The sequence below is a fragment of the Chrysochloris asiatica genome, unplaced genomic scaffold (genome assembly GCF_000296735.1).
Source record: "Chrysochloris asiatica unplaced genomic scaffold, ChrAsi1.0 scaffold00003, whole genome shotgun sequence".
Taxonomy (NCBI): domain Eukaryota; kingdom Metazoa; phylum Chordata; class Mammalia; order Afrosoricida; family Chrysochloridae; genus Chrysochloris; species Chrysochloris asiatica.
Window position 1 is genome coordinate 2139239 of NW_006408521.1, and position 14644 is coordinate 2153882.

Below are 14644 nucleotides of genomic sequence, written 5' to 3' on the forward strand. Positions count from 1 at the left end.
TTATGAGGCTATAAATCTTTACAGGAGCAGAAAGCCTCATCTTTCTCCCACAGAACAGCTGGTAGTTTCCAACTGCTGACCTTGAGGTTAACAGCCCGATTCGTTACCATTACGCTACCATAGCCCCTTCATTTGAATCTGTACTTGGCACATATCTTCAAATTGCCCTCTGCCTCTTTCCTGGGTTATAAATTAATCAAAAATCAAGTAACTAAGGATGGAAGATGAGGATGATAAACTTGATATTAGCTCTCATGAAGGTGAGACCGTAGAAGACAAGACAATTAAAACTAGTACTTGCAACACAGTGGATTATGGTGAGGAAATGAAAGATGTTATATAAGAAGATAAAGCCAACCTTGTCCAAAAAATGTCTGGGAAGACTTCCCGGGAAAGAGATAACCAGAGAGTTGAGGATAAGAGTCAGCCATTTAAGGGAATGCTGAGAAACTCATGTGCAAGAGCCTAGAGACGTGGCAGAGCGAGATGATTTTGCAGAGTTAAGAGGCATTCTTTAGAATAGTCTTGAGAAAAAGGTGAAGGTACTATATATCCAAGAAAATTCTATGGATATATATAGAAATATATTATCTGAATATATTTAGATTATCTGAATATAGAATATAGAAGATTATCTGAATTTAGAGCTCATGAACTCATCAACTAATAGCATAAGACAAATAATAATGTTTAGTTACACTAAAGCTGGAGAGAGATTCTTGTTGTGTGCATGACTATCCTGCTCCAGGTCTCTGTTCACCAGTTTAGCAAATATTTCTTCAAAAAAGTACTGAAATCCAGACACAGTGCTTGTTGAGTAGGGTGTTAAAGTGAAAAAGACAAGGACTTAGCATGCAGTAAGGAAGAAGACGAATTATAGGTGAATTGTGTTATGCTGAGTGCTGTGTGCTAAGAGCTTGCACACTGGATTCTGAGCAAGTTGAGCAGCCGGAGCACAGATGAGAGCACTTCACTTGTCCTCAGGGGATAAGGGCGAGTTTGCAGAAGTGCTGGTGCATGAGCTGCATAATGAAGCTTCTCTCTTCAGTCTACTGTATTATCTACTGTGGTGGTTGCTGCTGTTGTTGGGTACACTGAGTCAGTTCTGATTCATAGTGACCCTATACACAATAGAATGTAAACCACCTGGTCCTGTGCCCGCCTCACAGTTGTTACATTGGAGCCCATTGCTGCTGCCACTGTGTCAGTCATCTTCTTGGGAGTCTTCTTCTTTTTCGCTGATCCTCCTCTTTCCCAAGCATGAAGCCCTTTCCAGAGACTGCCCCTCTTGATAACATGTCCAAAGTATGAGAGAGAAGTCTTGCCATCTTGGCTTCTATATGTATCTGTTTTTGTTAACTGCACTTGTGTTGGTCCCTAGCTCATGGTTACCTCATGCAGAGCAGAATGAAACACTGTTCAGTAAGTACTGTGTCACCTTCATGAATGGTTGCAGACCAGACCATTGTCATCCACAGGGTTTTCACTGGCCAATTTTCACAAGTAAATTGCCAGGCACTTCCTCCCTGTTTGTCTTAGTCTGGAAGTTCCATTGGACTCTCTTTGGCGCCACAAAGAAACTTGAGCCTCCACTGACCAATGGGGAATAGCTGCATGTGATGGGAACTGCATCTGTCTGGGCTATCCACAGGAAAGGTGAGGGCTCTATCACTGAACCACTGATCCCCCTTAATCTGTGTGGTTGGTAGTGCCTAAAACTCTCAAAAAACCCCCTAATAAATATGTCTGGAGTGAATCAATAAATTAAAGATCTAATTATTATACTTGTGAATGAAAGCAAAAATATATGAATATAATGGAAGTGGAAAGATTTAACTGTAATACTGCTCTTAATAATAGGAACTTTAATAGTGAAAGATAAAATAGATTGAACTAAGTTTATATAATCAATTTCATAATGGTAAGAGTGGAGCGATTATGTTGAAATGGCAGCACCTTCTCAAAATGTGACCCAATTATGATGTTGTTGTCAAATATGAAAAAGGCATTATTTAGATTGCAGGAGAGGGTTCAATACAAAAGAAGTGAATAATTCCACTGGTCTGACTATATTTGTTAGAACCTCTCTAGGTAATTGTGTTAAATTTTTAGTGCAACATTTAAAAAGAGAGAGTAGGACACAATTCAATATGTGTACAGGAAGGCAGTCAAAGCAGTAAAAGTGAAAACTACTTAACGTGAAGAATGCACTGGCCTGTTTCTGCTCTCAAACTATGTGGTTCTTTAGAATTTGAGAATTGATTTTTATTTTAAAAGAGAATTCTATCCAAGAAGAATAGCTTTTCTTTGTTAGTGAGAACATAGGTCTTGTCCTTGAGGGGCTTGGGAGATTTAGTATATTTCTGTAATTTATGACTTTAGAAAAGTAGGAAGATGATTTATGAAGAAAGTGTGGATATTGGTAGGATTTTACTTTATGAAATAACTTCTTGGTTTTTATTTTTCATTTGGTTCAAGTCCTGATATATGAGGCAGCTTCAAAAAGTTCCTGGAAAAATTCCATTGTCTTTTAATTCAACTTTTTTCATCAACTCTTTGAAGCTCTCTTGTATAATGTTATCTATCAGTGCATTGATAGTACTTTATACGTTTAGATATTTAAAGATAGTTTAACAGTTAAAAGCATGGCAAGAGCATGGAGATAGGATTATGACTTGAAGTCTTCCTCCCAAATGATGAACTTTCCTTAAATTAGAAATAAACTATAAAATGTCTTGATTTTTAAGACACTTCTTGTGATAGAGAAACAGCCTGGAGACTTTTGTGTTACAATCACTCCTACAGGCATTGATGAGATAAGAATCTTTAGAATGTGTAATGTTATAATAACTGAGGAAGCTGTGTCCCTTGATATTTCAAAATCATTGTATAGTAGATTTCTGCTATCTAGAAACCAGTTAAAAATGAATGAGAATGTAATAGCACAACAATCTCTGTATGAATGTTTAATGACACAGTTTTAGTATGGATTAAGGATAATACTGTCTTGCTGAAAATAAAATTACACTAGCTTTACAGATAACATCATGTGCCTTCAGGATAGTGTCAGGATAGTGTTAGAAGCAAACTATCAGGAAACTATCAGAAACAAAGTATGTCTATTTTTTTCTTGGGTTCTCCTACCCCCTTGGAGACAAATCAAGTCAAAATGAGAAAGTAAAAAATTCTGAGAATTATGTAATAAAATTCTAAAAATATTGAGTTTGAAACATGATATTTGAACATATTTCAAGTCACAGTAGATGGCTACAGATCATTGAACATAAAAAAAGATAACTGAATAATTCAAGATGTGGTTTGCTTTACCTTATGTATTGTTATTAAGTGTTGTTGAGTTGGTTCCAACTCATCGCGACCATGTATAGAAGATTTGAAATTATCCTTGCAAAACAAAGAAAAAAAACTGCAAAACCAATAGTAACAAGTATTTTCAGACACTGAAAAGCAGACAGTATAAGATTGTAATCCCCAAGAAGGAGGATAACAAATGAGTTTAGCCCCACATAAACAAGAATTTCTGCCTAGAGGTTATTTCCAGACTGAGGGTGAGGGAGAAAGAACCTAACTAAAAGAGATATAGGAAGAGCATGTGAGTTTGAACTGCTGACCCTGTGGTTTAAATCGACCTTGCAGTCCAGTGCTTTACCTTGGAGATAATGTCTTTTATACTATAAAGCCAAATCCAATGCCATCTAGTCGGTTCTAGTAGAATAATAGTGACCCTAGGGTTTCTGAGGCTGTAAGAATTTATGGAAATAGAAGATCTTATTTTTCTCTTGTGGAGTGGCTGGTGAGTTTGAACTCCTGACTTTGTTGCTAGCAGTCTGCTGCTTATCCTACAGTGCCACACCAGGCACCATGAAAATCTGTGAAAGGTTGTTATTATTTTTGCTAAGTGTCATTGACTCATAGCAACCCTATATAGGATTTCTGTGGAATTACTGATGGGTTTGAAACATTGACCTTGTGGTTAGCAGTCCAGTGCATAGCCTACAGAACCACAATACTATGAAATGTAATGAATACATGAATTATTAGATAAGTAAGCAAAATACAAGCCATATGATTCTGGAGCCCCAAGATCAAACATTAACTATACTTGACTCTTCACCTCTCTTGGATCTGTAGCTGCATTCCTGATGGTGGTTGGTGAAACAACAGTTTTGTTCTCATTTAACACTTAACATTCATGACAGCTAGCCTGTAGCTGCCCTTTACTGTTGTAGCCTGTAGCTGCCCTTTACTACTGCTGGAAATCATACTACATTTCCTTAGTTCATGCACTATTCAACTTTCCTAGACCATCATTTATAAGTTCTCTTCTCTTAAAACTCTAATACTTTGCTTCCCATAATCATGTCTGTGAAGTGTTCATAATTTTATGTAAGGCAAATCATTTCAGTTGTATACATATTCCATGCTCTTGCCTTTGTCCACATTAGGCACTTATTCTAGCAACTATCTGTCTCCCTTATATTTCAATAAATATTATTTGCTTATTATACTTTTCTCCACTAGCATTCACTATTATTGATATACGATCAGAACCCCACATTTCCCAAATGTAACAAGCTAGATTTTGAGAAGGTGCTTCTATTTGAATATGAATTCTTTACTCTTGTCCTTGGACATTTGATTATATTAACTTTTGCTTCTAGTCAGGAGGGAGGAAGAGGATTTGAAATTATCCTTGCAAAACAAAGAAAAAAAACTGCAAAACCAACAGTAACAAGTATTTTCAGACACTGAGAAGCAGACAGTATAAGACTGTGATCCCCAAGAAGGAGGATAACAAATGAATTTAGTTCCACAGAAACAAGACTTTCTGCCTAGAGGTTATTTCCAGACTGAGGGTGAGGGAGAAAGAACCTAAATAAAAGAGACATGGAACAGGACACTTGAAGGCAAAAGCAGAATTTTGAAGACAGAGTATTTATGTTGGGTCACCATAAGCCAGACTCAACTTCACAACAATTAACAACAACAACAACAACAAATCCAGTAAAAGAAAACTGCCTAGATCAAGACCTCGAGAAAACTGTGTAGGTGTCCCCTGGGGCTTTTGGCTGAATTCAGATCTGGGAGTGCACAGATTGAAGCCTCACGAGATCAGGCAAGTTGTAAATTCTGTAGGAGGAATAATTACCCAGCTGACACTTCCCAGGGCTCATGCAGTACTGGGAATTTTCTGAGCTCTCATCAGCCAAGGTGGAGAGATCTTGAATATGTAAGAAATTCAGTAGAGATTGCTTCTGGTGCATGCCATCAAGTCAGTTGCAACTCATAACGTCCCTACATAGGATTTCCAGGGCTATATATCTTTATGGGAGCAGAAAGTCTCAACTTTCTCCCATGGAGTGGCTGGTGAATTCCAACAGTTGACCTTGTGATTAGGAGCCAAATGTGTAACCTACTACTCTACCGGGGTTACATAGTAGAGAATGCAGTAGGGTCTCATTTAATCATAGAACATTATCTTCTCTTGAGCAGCCCAAAAAGAACTTAAATAAGACTTGAAAGGATCAAATTGATCTGTAATAACTTGACCGCCTGCCAGAAAAAGGTATGATTTTTTTTAAAGTAATATAATAATATCTTACTGACGAAGATCAAAGACCACAGCTTTCGGTATGGGTTGAACAAACAAAACAAAAACCCTCACCACTGGACCAGTAAATAATATAAAAATAAATGGAGATAAATGCCTCATAAGCATGTGAAAGTTGGACAGTAAATAAGGAAAACTCTAGAAAAATGGAAGAATATGAATTGTGGTATTGGAGAATATTGAAAGTTTCGTGGGCTGCCAAGAGAACAAACAAATCTGTGTTGGAAGAATACAGCCAGCATTCTTCATAGAAAGAAGGATGGCCAGACTTTGTCTCTCATATTTTGGACACACAATCAGGAGAGACCAGTCCCTGGTAAAGTGGATGGTCAGTGAAAAAGAGGACGCTCCCCAATGAGATGAACTGGTATAGTGGCAGCACCAAAAGGCTTAAACATAGCAACGATTGTGGAGTTAGCACAGGCATCGTTGAGTTCTGTTGTGCATATGGTTCTATAAGTTGGTAACAATTTGATGGCACCTAACAAAAACAACCATAACTATGACATCTAGCTTTCAGCAATGTATGATTTACTTTGTCTGTCAATCAAACAAAAACTGATAGATATCTGAAGATGCAGAATTCATAAAATCTTTTTGTCTTTGAAGAAGTTATATTTGCTTTTTCCTCTGTTTTCACACTGTTGTTTTCTGACTGAGTATGGTGGAATGTTTTGGGGTGGGGAGATGGTACAAGGCCAAGAGTGTCTTTTTCTGAGTCAGGTAGACTTGGGTTTGGGTATTCGCTCTTCCACTCAATTGCCTTGTCAATTTTGACAATTTACTCAGACTCACTGAAATCAGGATGATAACCAGAAACTGTTAAAGTTCTAAGTATTACTTTAAGAAAATATGTAGAAAACTCTTAGTGCAGTATGATATAGAATCTACTCAATAATTATTCATTCCTCTCAACCACACTATTCATTCCAATTGCACATGGATATAAACATTACCCTCGCCTTATGCAACATCCAGTTAATCTTTTTCATCGAATGTTACATAAAAGCCCAACCCAAATATTTCCAGGACCTACTAGTCCACAAGGTCAACAGTTCGAAACTACCAGCTGTTCTGTGGGAGAAATATGAGGCTTTCTGCTCCCGTAAAGATTTACAGCCTCGGAAACCCTGTACAGGGTCACTATGAGTCGGAACCAACTCCATGGCACATAACCACCACCACTACTCTGCTTGATTTATAGCTAAGCATATTTCCATTCACAGATAAATTTGTACTACAGAGTTTGCGCTAAGAAATTTAAGCATCCAACCAAAATATGGACTGCTGCTGCTGTAACTGTTGTTGTTAAGTGTCATCGAGTCAGTTCCGACCCATAGCGACCCTGAACAGGGTTTCCTAGGCTGTAAATCTTTACGGGAGCAGAAAGCCTCCTCTTTCTCCCACGGAGCAGCTGGTAGTTTCGAACTGCTGACCTTGCGGTTCACAGCCCAATTCATAACCACTATGCTACCAGAGCTGCTGCTGTAATTAACACCTCCTAATATGGCCCTTTAAATTTAATGCATTGTTATTTTATTTTTACAGTAGAGTCATAACCACACACAATGGGGGCAGAAGAGGCAGGTACAATGCTTGTGGGTAATATTCAGGAAAACTTGGAGAAAAAGTTGAACTATTGCATGCTGGCACATTTGCACTTTCTATAAATCATGTTGGATTGTCTTTTTCTCAAGTATTGCAGTCTGCATTCATTTACAGCTTACTGACCTTTTGCACTAGAGACTGAAGGAATATTCAATAATGATGCTGAGCTTTTCACTGAGAATTAAATGTGCAGTCGCATGTGGACAGTAGGGGTCACAGTTGTCTTAGATTAGCAAAAAAAAAACTGATGTGCACACAACATTTTTTATTTGTCTTGACTTTGCTTTTAAATGTATAGAATAAGCATTACAAAAGCAGAATTTGGTTTGAAAATGCCATCTTTAGGCGCAATACAAGATGCAAAGTATCTTTTTCCCTTTCTGCATATTTGAGTTATTGATTTCAACATTCCTTTTCAAAGATAGGAATTTTAAGTTCTGAAACAGTTATGTTCTGATTGATATTACTATTTTAATCATTTTCAAACTGACAAAATATTCATTTAAGACTTTGAAATCCTTTGGTCAAAGTTCCTTAACACATCTTTAATAAGTAAGTTTTATATTTTACAGGGTAGTAAAATTAATTTTTTCTCTTCTGTTGAAAAGATATGAATGAGGTTTCCAGACCCTACCATTTCCACTAACATCCTAGTGCTAGGAAATTATTGTTACAACTTTTTATTCGGCAGTGATTGGTTAGAATAGATGTATTTCTCTGTTTGTATAAAATGACACCAATTATTCCTCCCATAGCACTCTTTATTCTGCTGGGTCCCATAATTCATTGCATATGCAACACAGAACTCAGATACCATACTCAAAGTTATGGGATCCATTAAGGTTATTAAACAGGTTATAATTCAGGGGCAGAAATGTTCAAAACATAGTTTTTCTAGTGAGGACAACCTCTTCTCCGCAGTGCCCACAGGCAGGTGTCTGTCCAAAGTATGAGAGATGAAGTTTCGCTCCCCGGACTTCACAGACCCTTCTGGCTGCATGTCTTCCAAAACAGATTTGTTCTTCTAGAAGTCCATGGTACTTTCAACATTCTTCTCCAATACCATAACTATAATGCATCAAGTCTTCTTTATTCACTGTCCAAATTTCACTTGCCTATGAATAGGGCTGCTAATCTCATGGTTCAAAACTACCAGCTGTTCTGCAGGAGAAAGATGAGGCATTCTGCTCCTGTAAAGATTTAAAGCCTCGGAAACCCTGTCCAGGGTCACTATGAGTCAGAACCCATTCCACCGCACATAACAACAACAATGAAGCTATTGAAAATATATGACTTGGGTCAGGTGTACCTTAGTCCTCAAACTGACATCTTTGTTCTTGAACACTGTATAGAGGTCTTGTGCAGCAGATTTGCCTGCTGCAGGAAGTTGTTTGATTTTTTGACTGCTGCTCCCGTGAGTATTGAAAGATTATGGGTAGGAGAGACATATAAAACAATTCACTATACTGTCTTTATGTCACTTACTGTGACACACTAAAGTTCATACAATAATAATTTAATATATTATTTAATTTAGCAAATTTTACACTCAGTTCATAACCTTTAATTAAAAAATATGCAGAGGTTAATGTGCTATGTATACTACCAGAGACATACTACTTATTGAAGAGTCAGGAGCTCTGGTACCGTAGTGGTTATGAATTGGGCTGCAAACCTTAAGGTCAGCAGTTCAAAACTACCAGCCGCTGCTCCGTGAGAGAAAGATGAGGCTTTCTACTCCCATAAAGATTTATAGCCTCGGAAACCCTGTAAGGGTCGCTAAGGGTCGGAACGACTCGACGGCACTTAACAACAACAACAACAACAACAATGATGCTATGGGTTAATGTGCCAGACTCCAAAGCCATTTGAACTTCAAGGTCGGCGGTTCAAGCTCACTAGCTGCTCCTCAGAAACCCTATACAAGGTCGCTATGGGTCAGAATCAACTCGATAGCACTTAACAACAACAACAACAATAAAACCATGATGTAGATATGTAGTAATTGTAATTAGTGTGGGGCAATGTGGGTTAATGTGCTGACATGCAAAGTTGCTTTGAACCGCAAGGTTGGCAGTTCAAGCTCACCAGCTGCTCACAGAAACCGTATACAGGGATGCTAGGGGTCGGAATCGACTCTATAATACTTAACAACAACAACAGTTAAAAGTTAGAAGTAGTAATGCCTTTTAAAACCTGTTTTTGGCAATACATAATAAAGTGTTTAGGGTCTTGGTGTGGTGCTATAGGATAAGCACATGACTACTAACCCAGTGTTGGTGGTTCAAACCCACCAGTTCCTCATCAGAAATCCTGCTTAGTGGGTCGCTATGCGTCAGAATCAACTCAACAGCACTTAACAACAACAACTACAATGAGTATACTCACACAAATTCATTCTAGTCCTAAAAACATCTCTGAGCAGGTGCTCTTTCCTTTTGCTGTACCTATTCAGTTTGGTATGCTGAGCAAATAATATGAGAAGGTGAACTATTGGATGAAGACTGTAGTATCAGGATTGGAGGAAGACTAGCAAACTGTGATAATGCAGGTGAAATAAAGCAAAGAAGACCGGACGCACTTGCTGATGAAGATAAAAGGACACCGCCTTCTAAATGGATTACAACGCAACATAATGCAAACATGCTCACAACTGGATCAATAATCAATAAAAAAAGACAGTATTGAAGTTGTCAATGATTTCAATTTGCTCAGATCTACAATTATTGCCTATGAAAACAGCATTCAGGAGATAAAATATATTACATTGGACAAGTCTGCCACAAAAAATCACTTTACAGTATCCAAAAGCAAAGATGTGATTTTAAAGACTGTAATGTGCCTAGCTCAAGCAATGATATTTTCAATTGCTTTATATATCTATAAAAGCTGGACTGTAGCTGCGTAAGGAAGACTACAGAACTGTTGATGACTTTGAATTATGGTGCTGGTGAAGAATATTAAATGGGCCATGGTCTCCCAAAAGAACAAACAAATTTGTGTTGGAAGAAGGGCAGTCAAAATGCTCCTAGAAGGGAAGATGACAAGATTTTTGTTTCATGTCCTTTGGATATGTTATCAATAGTGCGCAATCCCTGGAGAAGGACATCATGCTTGATGAACTAGGGAGTTCGTGAAAAAGAGGAAGACCCTCAGTGAAGTGAATTGCCATAGTGTTCGCCACCCCAAAGATGGGAAGGATTGTGCATATGGTACAGGACCGGGCAGTGCTTCATTCTGTTCTGCATAAGGTTGCTGTGACTTGGAAAGGACTTGATGGCATGTAAGACCAATTTAGTTGAAGAAATACTTGGTAACTTAATTACAGATATCTTCCCTCCTGTTACTCATCATCTTTGTTCACCCAGTTATAAGCTCAAGCATCTGTAAGGATCAGATACAACAGAAAGAACTAGAGATTATAAACCTGTGTACTGAAGTGTTGGTATTTTATAAACATCCTTCAAAAAGGATTATTAACTCCAGCACAAGATTTTTAGACACACTCATGCAATTGCATGATCCTCAAAAGAAAGCTATCTACACAGGCAGGGGCTCCACGTCACCAGCAGTTGGTAGCGTTACATTCAAGCATATTGACCTTGCAAAATTTTTACACACAAAACTAGAGGAAATATTTAAAAATGAAATTGAGAATAAAATAAGAAATACAGCATAGTCAGCCATGGTGAGAGAAGCAGGCTTACAGGCAAGAAAAATGGGATATTTGCTTTTGAAGGATTTTGAGTTTAAAACACAAAATTTCCATGGCAATGAGTAAAGGAAACGGATTTCGAACATTTGGAGGCTTGCATGTAGGATTATATTTTTAAAGTGGAGAAAAGATTACAGAACTGGCTTTCATTGACCTTATTACGTGAATTGGTGACTATGATTAGAAATAATATTGATAATATTAAATGATTGTATTATTTACAAAATGAATTCTGACGTTGTATGATCTCATGCATATCTTGAAAGGTCTCTAAAGTGTTGCTTGTGAAATGTTCAATGCTTCTGGAAATATTTGAATCCTGGTTTTAGATTTTTTAAAATTTTATTTAAAAAAGAGTCACTCATTTATTCAGTGTCAATTGTAAACATTTCACTGGATATAATTGAAAGGTATACAGCTGTGTAAGAAATAACTTGTATGTTTTATGGATTTGTAACCTAGTATGTGATATAGAATAAGCTCCAAAGTAAATAAAGTGTAAGTCCAAATGAGATTCTTGCTAGAACAAAAGGGAAAATGATTCTTGTTATTAAAGAAGACTGAAGAAAGGAGGTGATATTTGAACTGGGCCTTGATGGCATACGTCCTAGAGAAATAAGAACAGTGACACAAATAGCTACGTACATACTCATGTTAACAGTGACACAAATAGCTATATACATACTCATGTTAACAGTGACACAAATAGCTATGTACATACTCATGTTAACAGTGACACAAATAGCTATGTACATACTCGTGTTAACAGTGACACAAATAGCTATGTACATACTTGTGTTAATTGCAGTACTTACTAGTACAGTAGTATAACAATGGAAGCAACCTAATTGCTTGTGAAAGAATAGATAAACAAACTTTGTTACATACACACAGTGGAATACTATGCAACACTGAAGAACAACAATGCATCTTTGAACAGTTTATAACATGAATAAACATGAAGGTGGTTATTGCTGAGTGAAATAAGTCACAAAACTACAAATTTTATACAAGACCACTACTGTAAATAGTAAAAAAAAAAAAAAGGATTTTCACACTGAATGAGACATTCTTTGATGGTTTTCAGGGATGGGAGAAGAGGGGAAAGTGGGTAAAAGGATCCACCTTCTAACAGTTGGCTGAAGGATAGACAAGTGTTAATTTGGGTACAGGGAGGGAAAAAATGGAAGTCATTAGACCTACATTCATGAACTTGAATCCGTAGTATAAAACCCAGCAATCCATCCAGGTGATTCTGATACACATCAAAGAACCACAATTGTAGAGTTCTGTAAGGACATCAGTTGGATCTGTAGGTTAATCCCTGCAGATAGTGGGAAGACCTTTTCTGAGGTACAGTCACGGTTCCAGCTCTTTCCTGGGCTGATGGTGCCAGGAGTGGGGGAATTGTAGTAAGATGGGAGAATGACATTTAGGAAACAGACCAATATCTGTAAAGAGAGGAGCTGCAGTCATTTCTTTCACATTTATCAACATATGTTTAGTATGGAATCTATCAGAACAACTGAGAAGAAAGTATATTACAAATGGAACATCAACAACTTGATTTCCTCCCTCTGTTGAAAACATTATCTTTCAGTTGATTGACCAACTTGGAAATCTGACTAATTGTAACTTTTAGTGACTTTTTTCCTCCTCATCACCCTATTGCCACTAAAGTGGGCAGTGGATCTTGACAGAAATGCTAAGATAAGAATTCATTTTCAAAAGAAAAAATAGGTGTAGACATCATGCTAGGCCAATAGTGGCAGAAACAATTTTCTTATTGACCGGGACTTCTTTCAGGATAAGGAACGATCATGAAGCCTTCTAACTGGGAAGAAAATTTATGTATTTATGTAGTTTGGATGATGTAACATATAAGGAGTTTATTTCAATCAAAAAAACTCATTTTTTTCTTAAATCAAGAATAAATTTTAAATTGCTTATAAATAATGTATTTATAAGCTATAAATACAAAAACTATTTTCACAAATCACTTTATCTGGGAAGAACCATGTATCCTATGAGTATGTAGTATGAATTTACTTGCCTTCTGCTTTGGAAAGGAATACTTTTGTTTTTTACAAGTTTCTGTCTAATAATATGCAAACAAATAAGGCACTGACTAGGCTTGGATTTTTAAGACACTCATTGACTGTGAGCATACTGTAGAATTGCAGATTTGGAAAGTTCTAGAAACAGTTGAATCTGTCTTTCAGTTCTTGGAAAGAAGACTTCTTGAGGAGGTTCATGTAAAAGCCATGGAAATACCAGGAAAGCTGTACAGTAATTTCCCAGCTGTGCCCCTGTCTTAATCAGGACACATCGACGGTTACTGCTCATATCTGTATCCTTTTCTTGACAAAAGTGAAAAATCACCTTCAAGCTTCATTATCCTCATTAAATATTGATAGTCAATATCTACAGATCAAGAACTATCTGCAGACAGCTTTAATCAGGCAGAAATAATCGAGTTCTGAATTATAGAGCCTAGTAGGTCGGCTCACTCATGCTGTTCTTGATTTGGCCAATGTGACAACTTAACTCAGAATTTTCCTGTCATGCTTTGGTGACAAGTCCCTAATGTGGGACCCCCTAGTCTACTTGATTCTGTGGCATATGTAGAATTCTTCCTTTTCTTGTGAATTCTAATCCTGTCCCTTTCTGTCTTGCTGTCCCTGTGTCATTCTTTCTTGTGTCTGAGGCACAAGAAAGAGGAATTGGGCTTTCAATGTTGATATTTACTTAATACGATTTTCTAGAACATTTCATAACCTTTTGGGACTTAGTGTCATCATCTGTAAAATAGGAGTAGTAAAACCAGTATTGCATAATTGCTTTAAGAGTTATTTAAAATTCATATTAGGTTAAGTATATAGAGTGTATAGGGTTTCTGAGGAGCAACTGGTGAGTTTGAACTGCCAACCTTGAGGTTCAAACTGACCTTGCAGTCCAGTGCATTATCCTACAGCTACACACCAGGACTCCTTTCTCGGTAATTAAGACAAAATAATTCTTAGTAAATGGCATAAACTTCCCAAAGAAGTGACTTTAGAACTAATTGAAAAGCAGGCAGAAGAAGAAAATACTTGGTGACTAAACGTATCTTCTGTTACAGTTGTTTATTCATATCAGAGTTAAAGAATCAAACTTTCTCTTTAGAAAAGAAATAAACAACTTATAATTCAGGCTATGAAAATTCAAAGTAATAACAAATGGATTGTAAAATAATCTAAGTACAGCTAGTGATCATGAGAAAGATTAGAAAATACTCCTTGTTACTGTTGTTGTTAGGTGCCCTTGGAGTTGGCTCTGACTCCTGGCAACGTTATACGAAACAGAATGAAACATTGCCAGACCTTGTGCCATCCTCACAATTGTTGTTACGTTGGAGTCCACTTTGCTAAACATGATGTTCCTTCTGACAACCTGTCAGAAGTATGAGAGATGAAATCTCACCTTCCTGGCTTCTAAGGAGCATTCTGGCTGTATTTCTTCCAAGACAGATTTGTTTGGTCTTCTGGAACTCCATGGTACTTTTAATATTCTTCTCCAGCACCATAATCCAAATACTCATAGACTCATAAACTCTATACACTCATGGTGGAGCTCTGGTGTGGCGCTGTAGAATAAACAATGGAATGCTAATCACAGTATCACTGGATTCTCCTTAGAAACCATAGACTTCC

General features: G+C 37.2%; 1 protein-coding gene across 1 annotated transcript in view; it reads left to right on the forward strand.

Annotated features, from left to right (window-relative positions):
• Window positions 1-217: 217 nt before the first annotated feature.
• Window positions 218-14644, forward strand: part of LOC102826541 (cellular nucleic acid-binding protein-like) — a 92829-nt gene continuing 78402 nt past the window's right edge. Inside the window, exon 1 of the mRNA XM_006831428.1 lies at window positions 218-317. Within this exon, the coding sequence (XP_006831491.1) occupies window positions 218-317 (100 nt within the window). The remainder of the gene's footprint in view (window positions 318-14644) is intronic.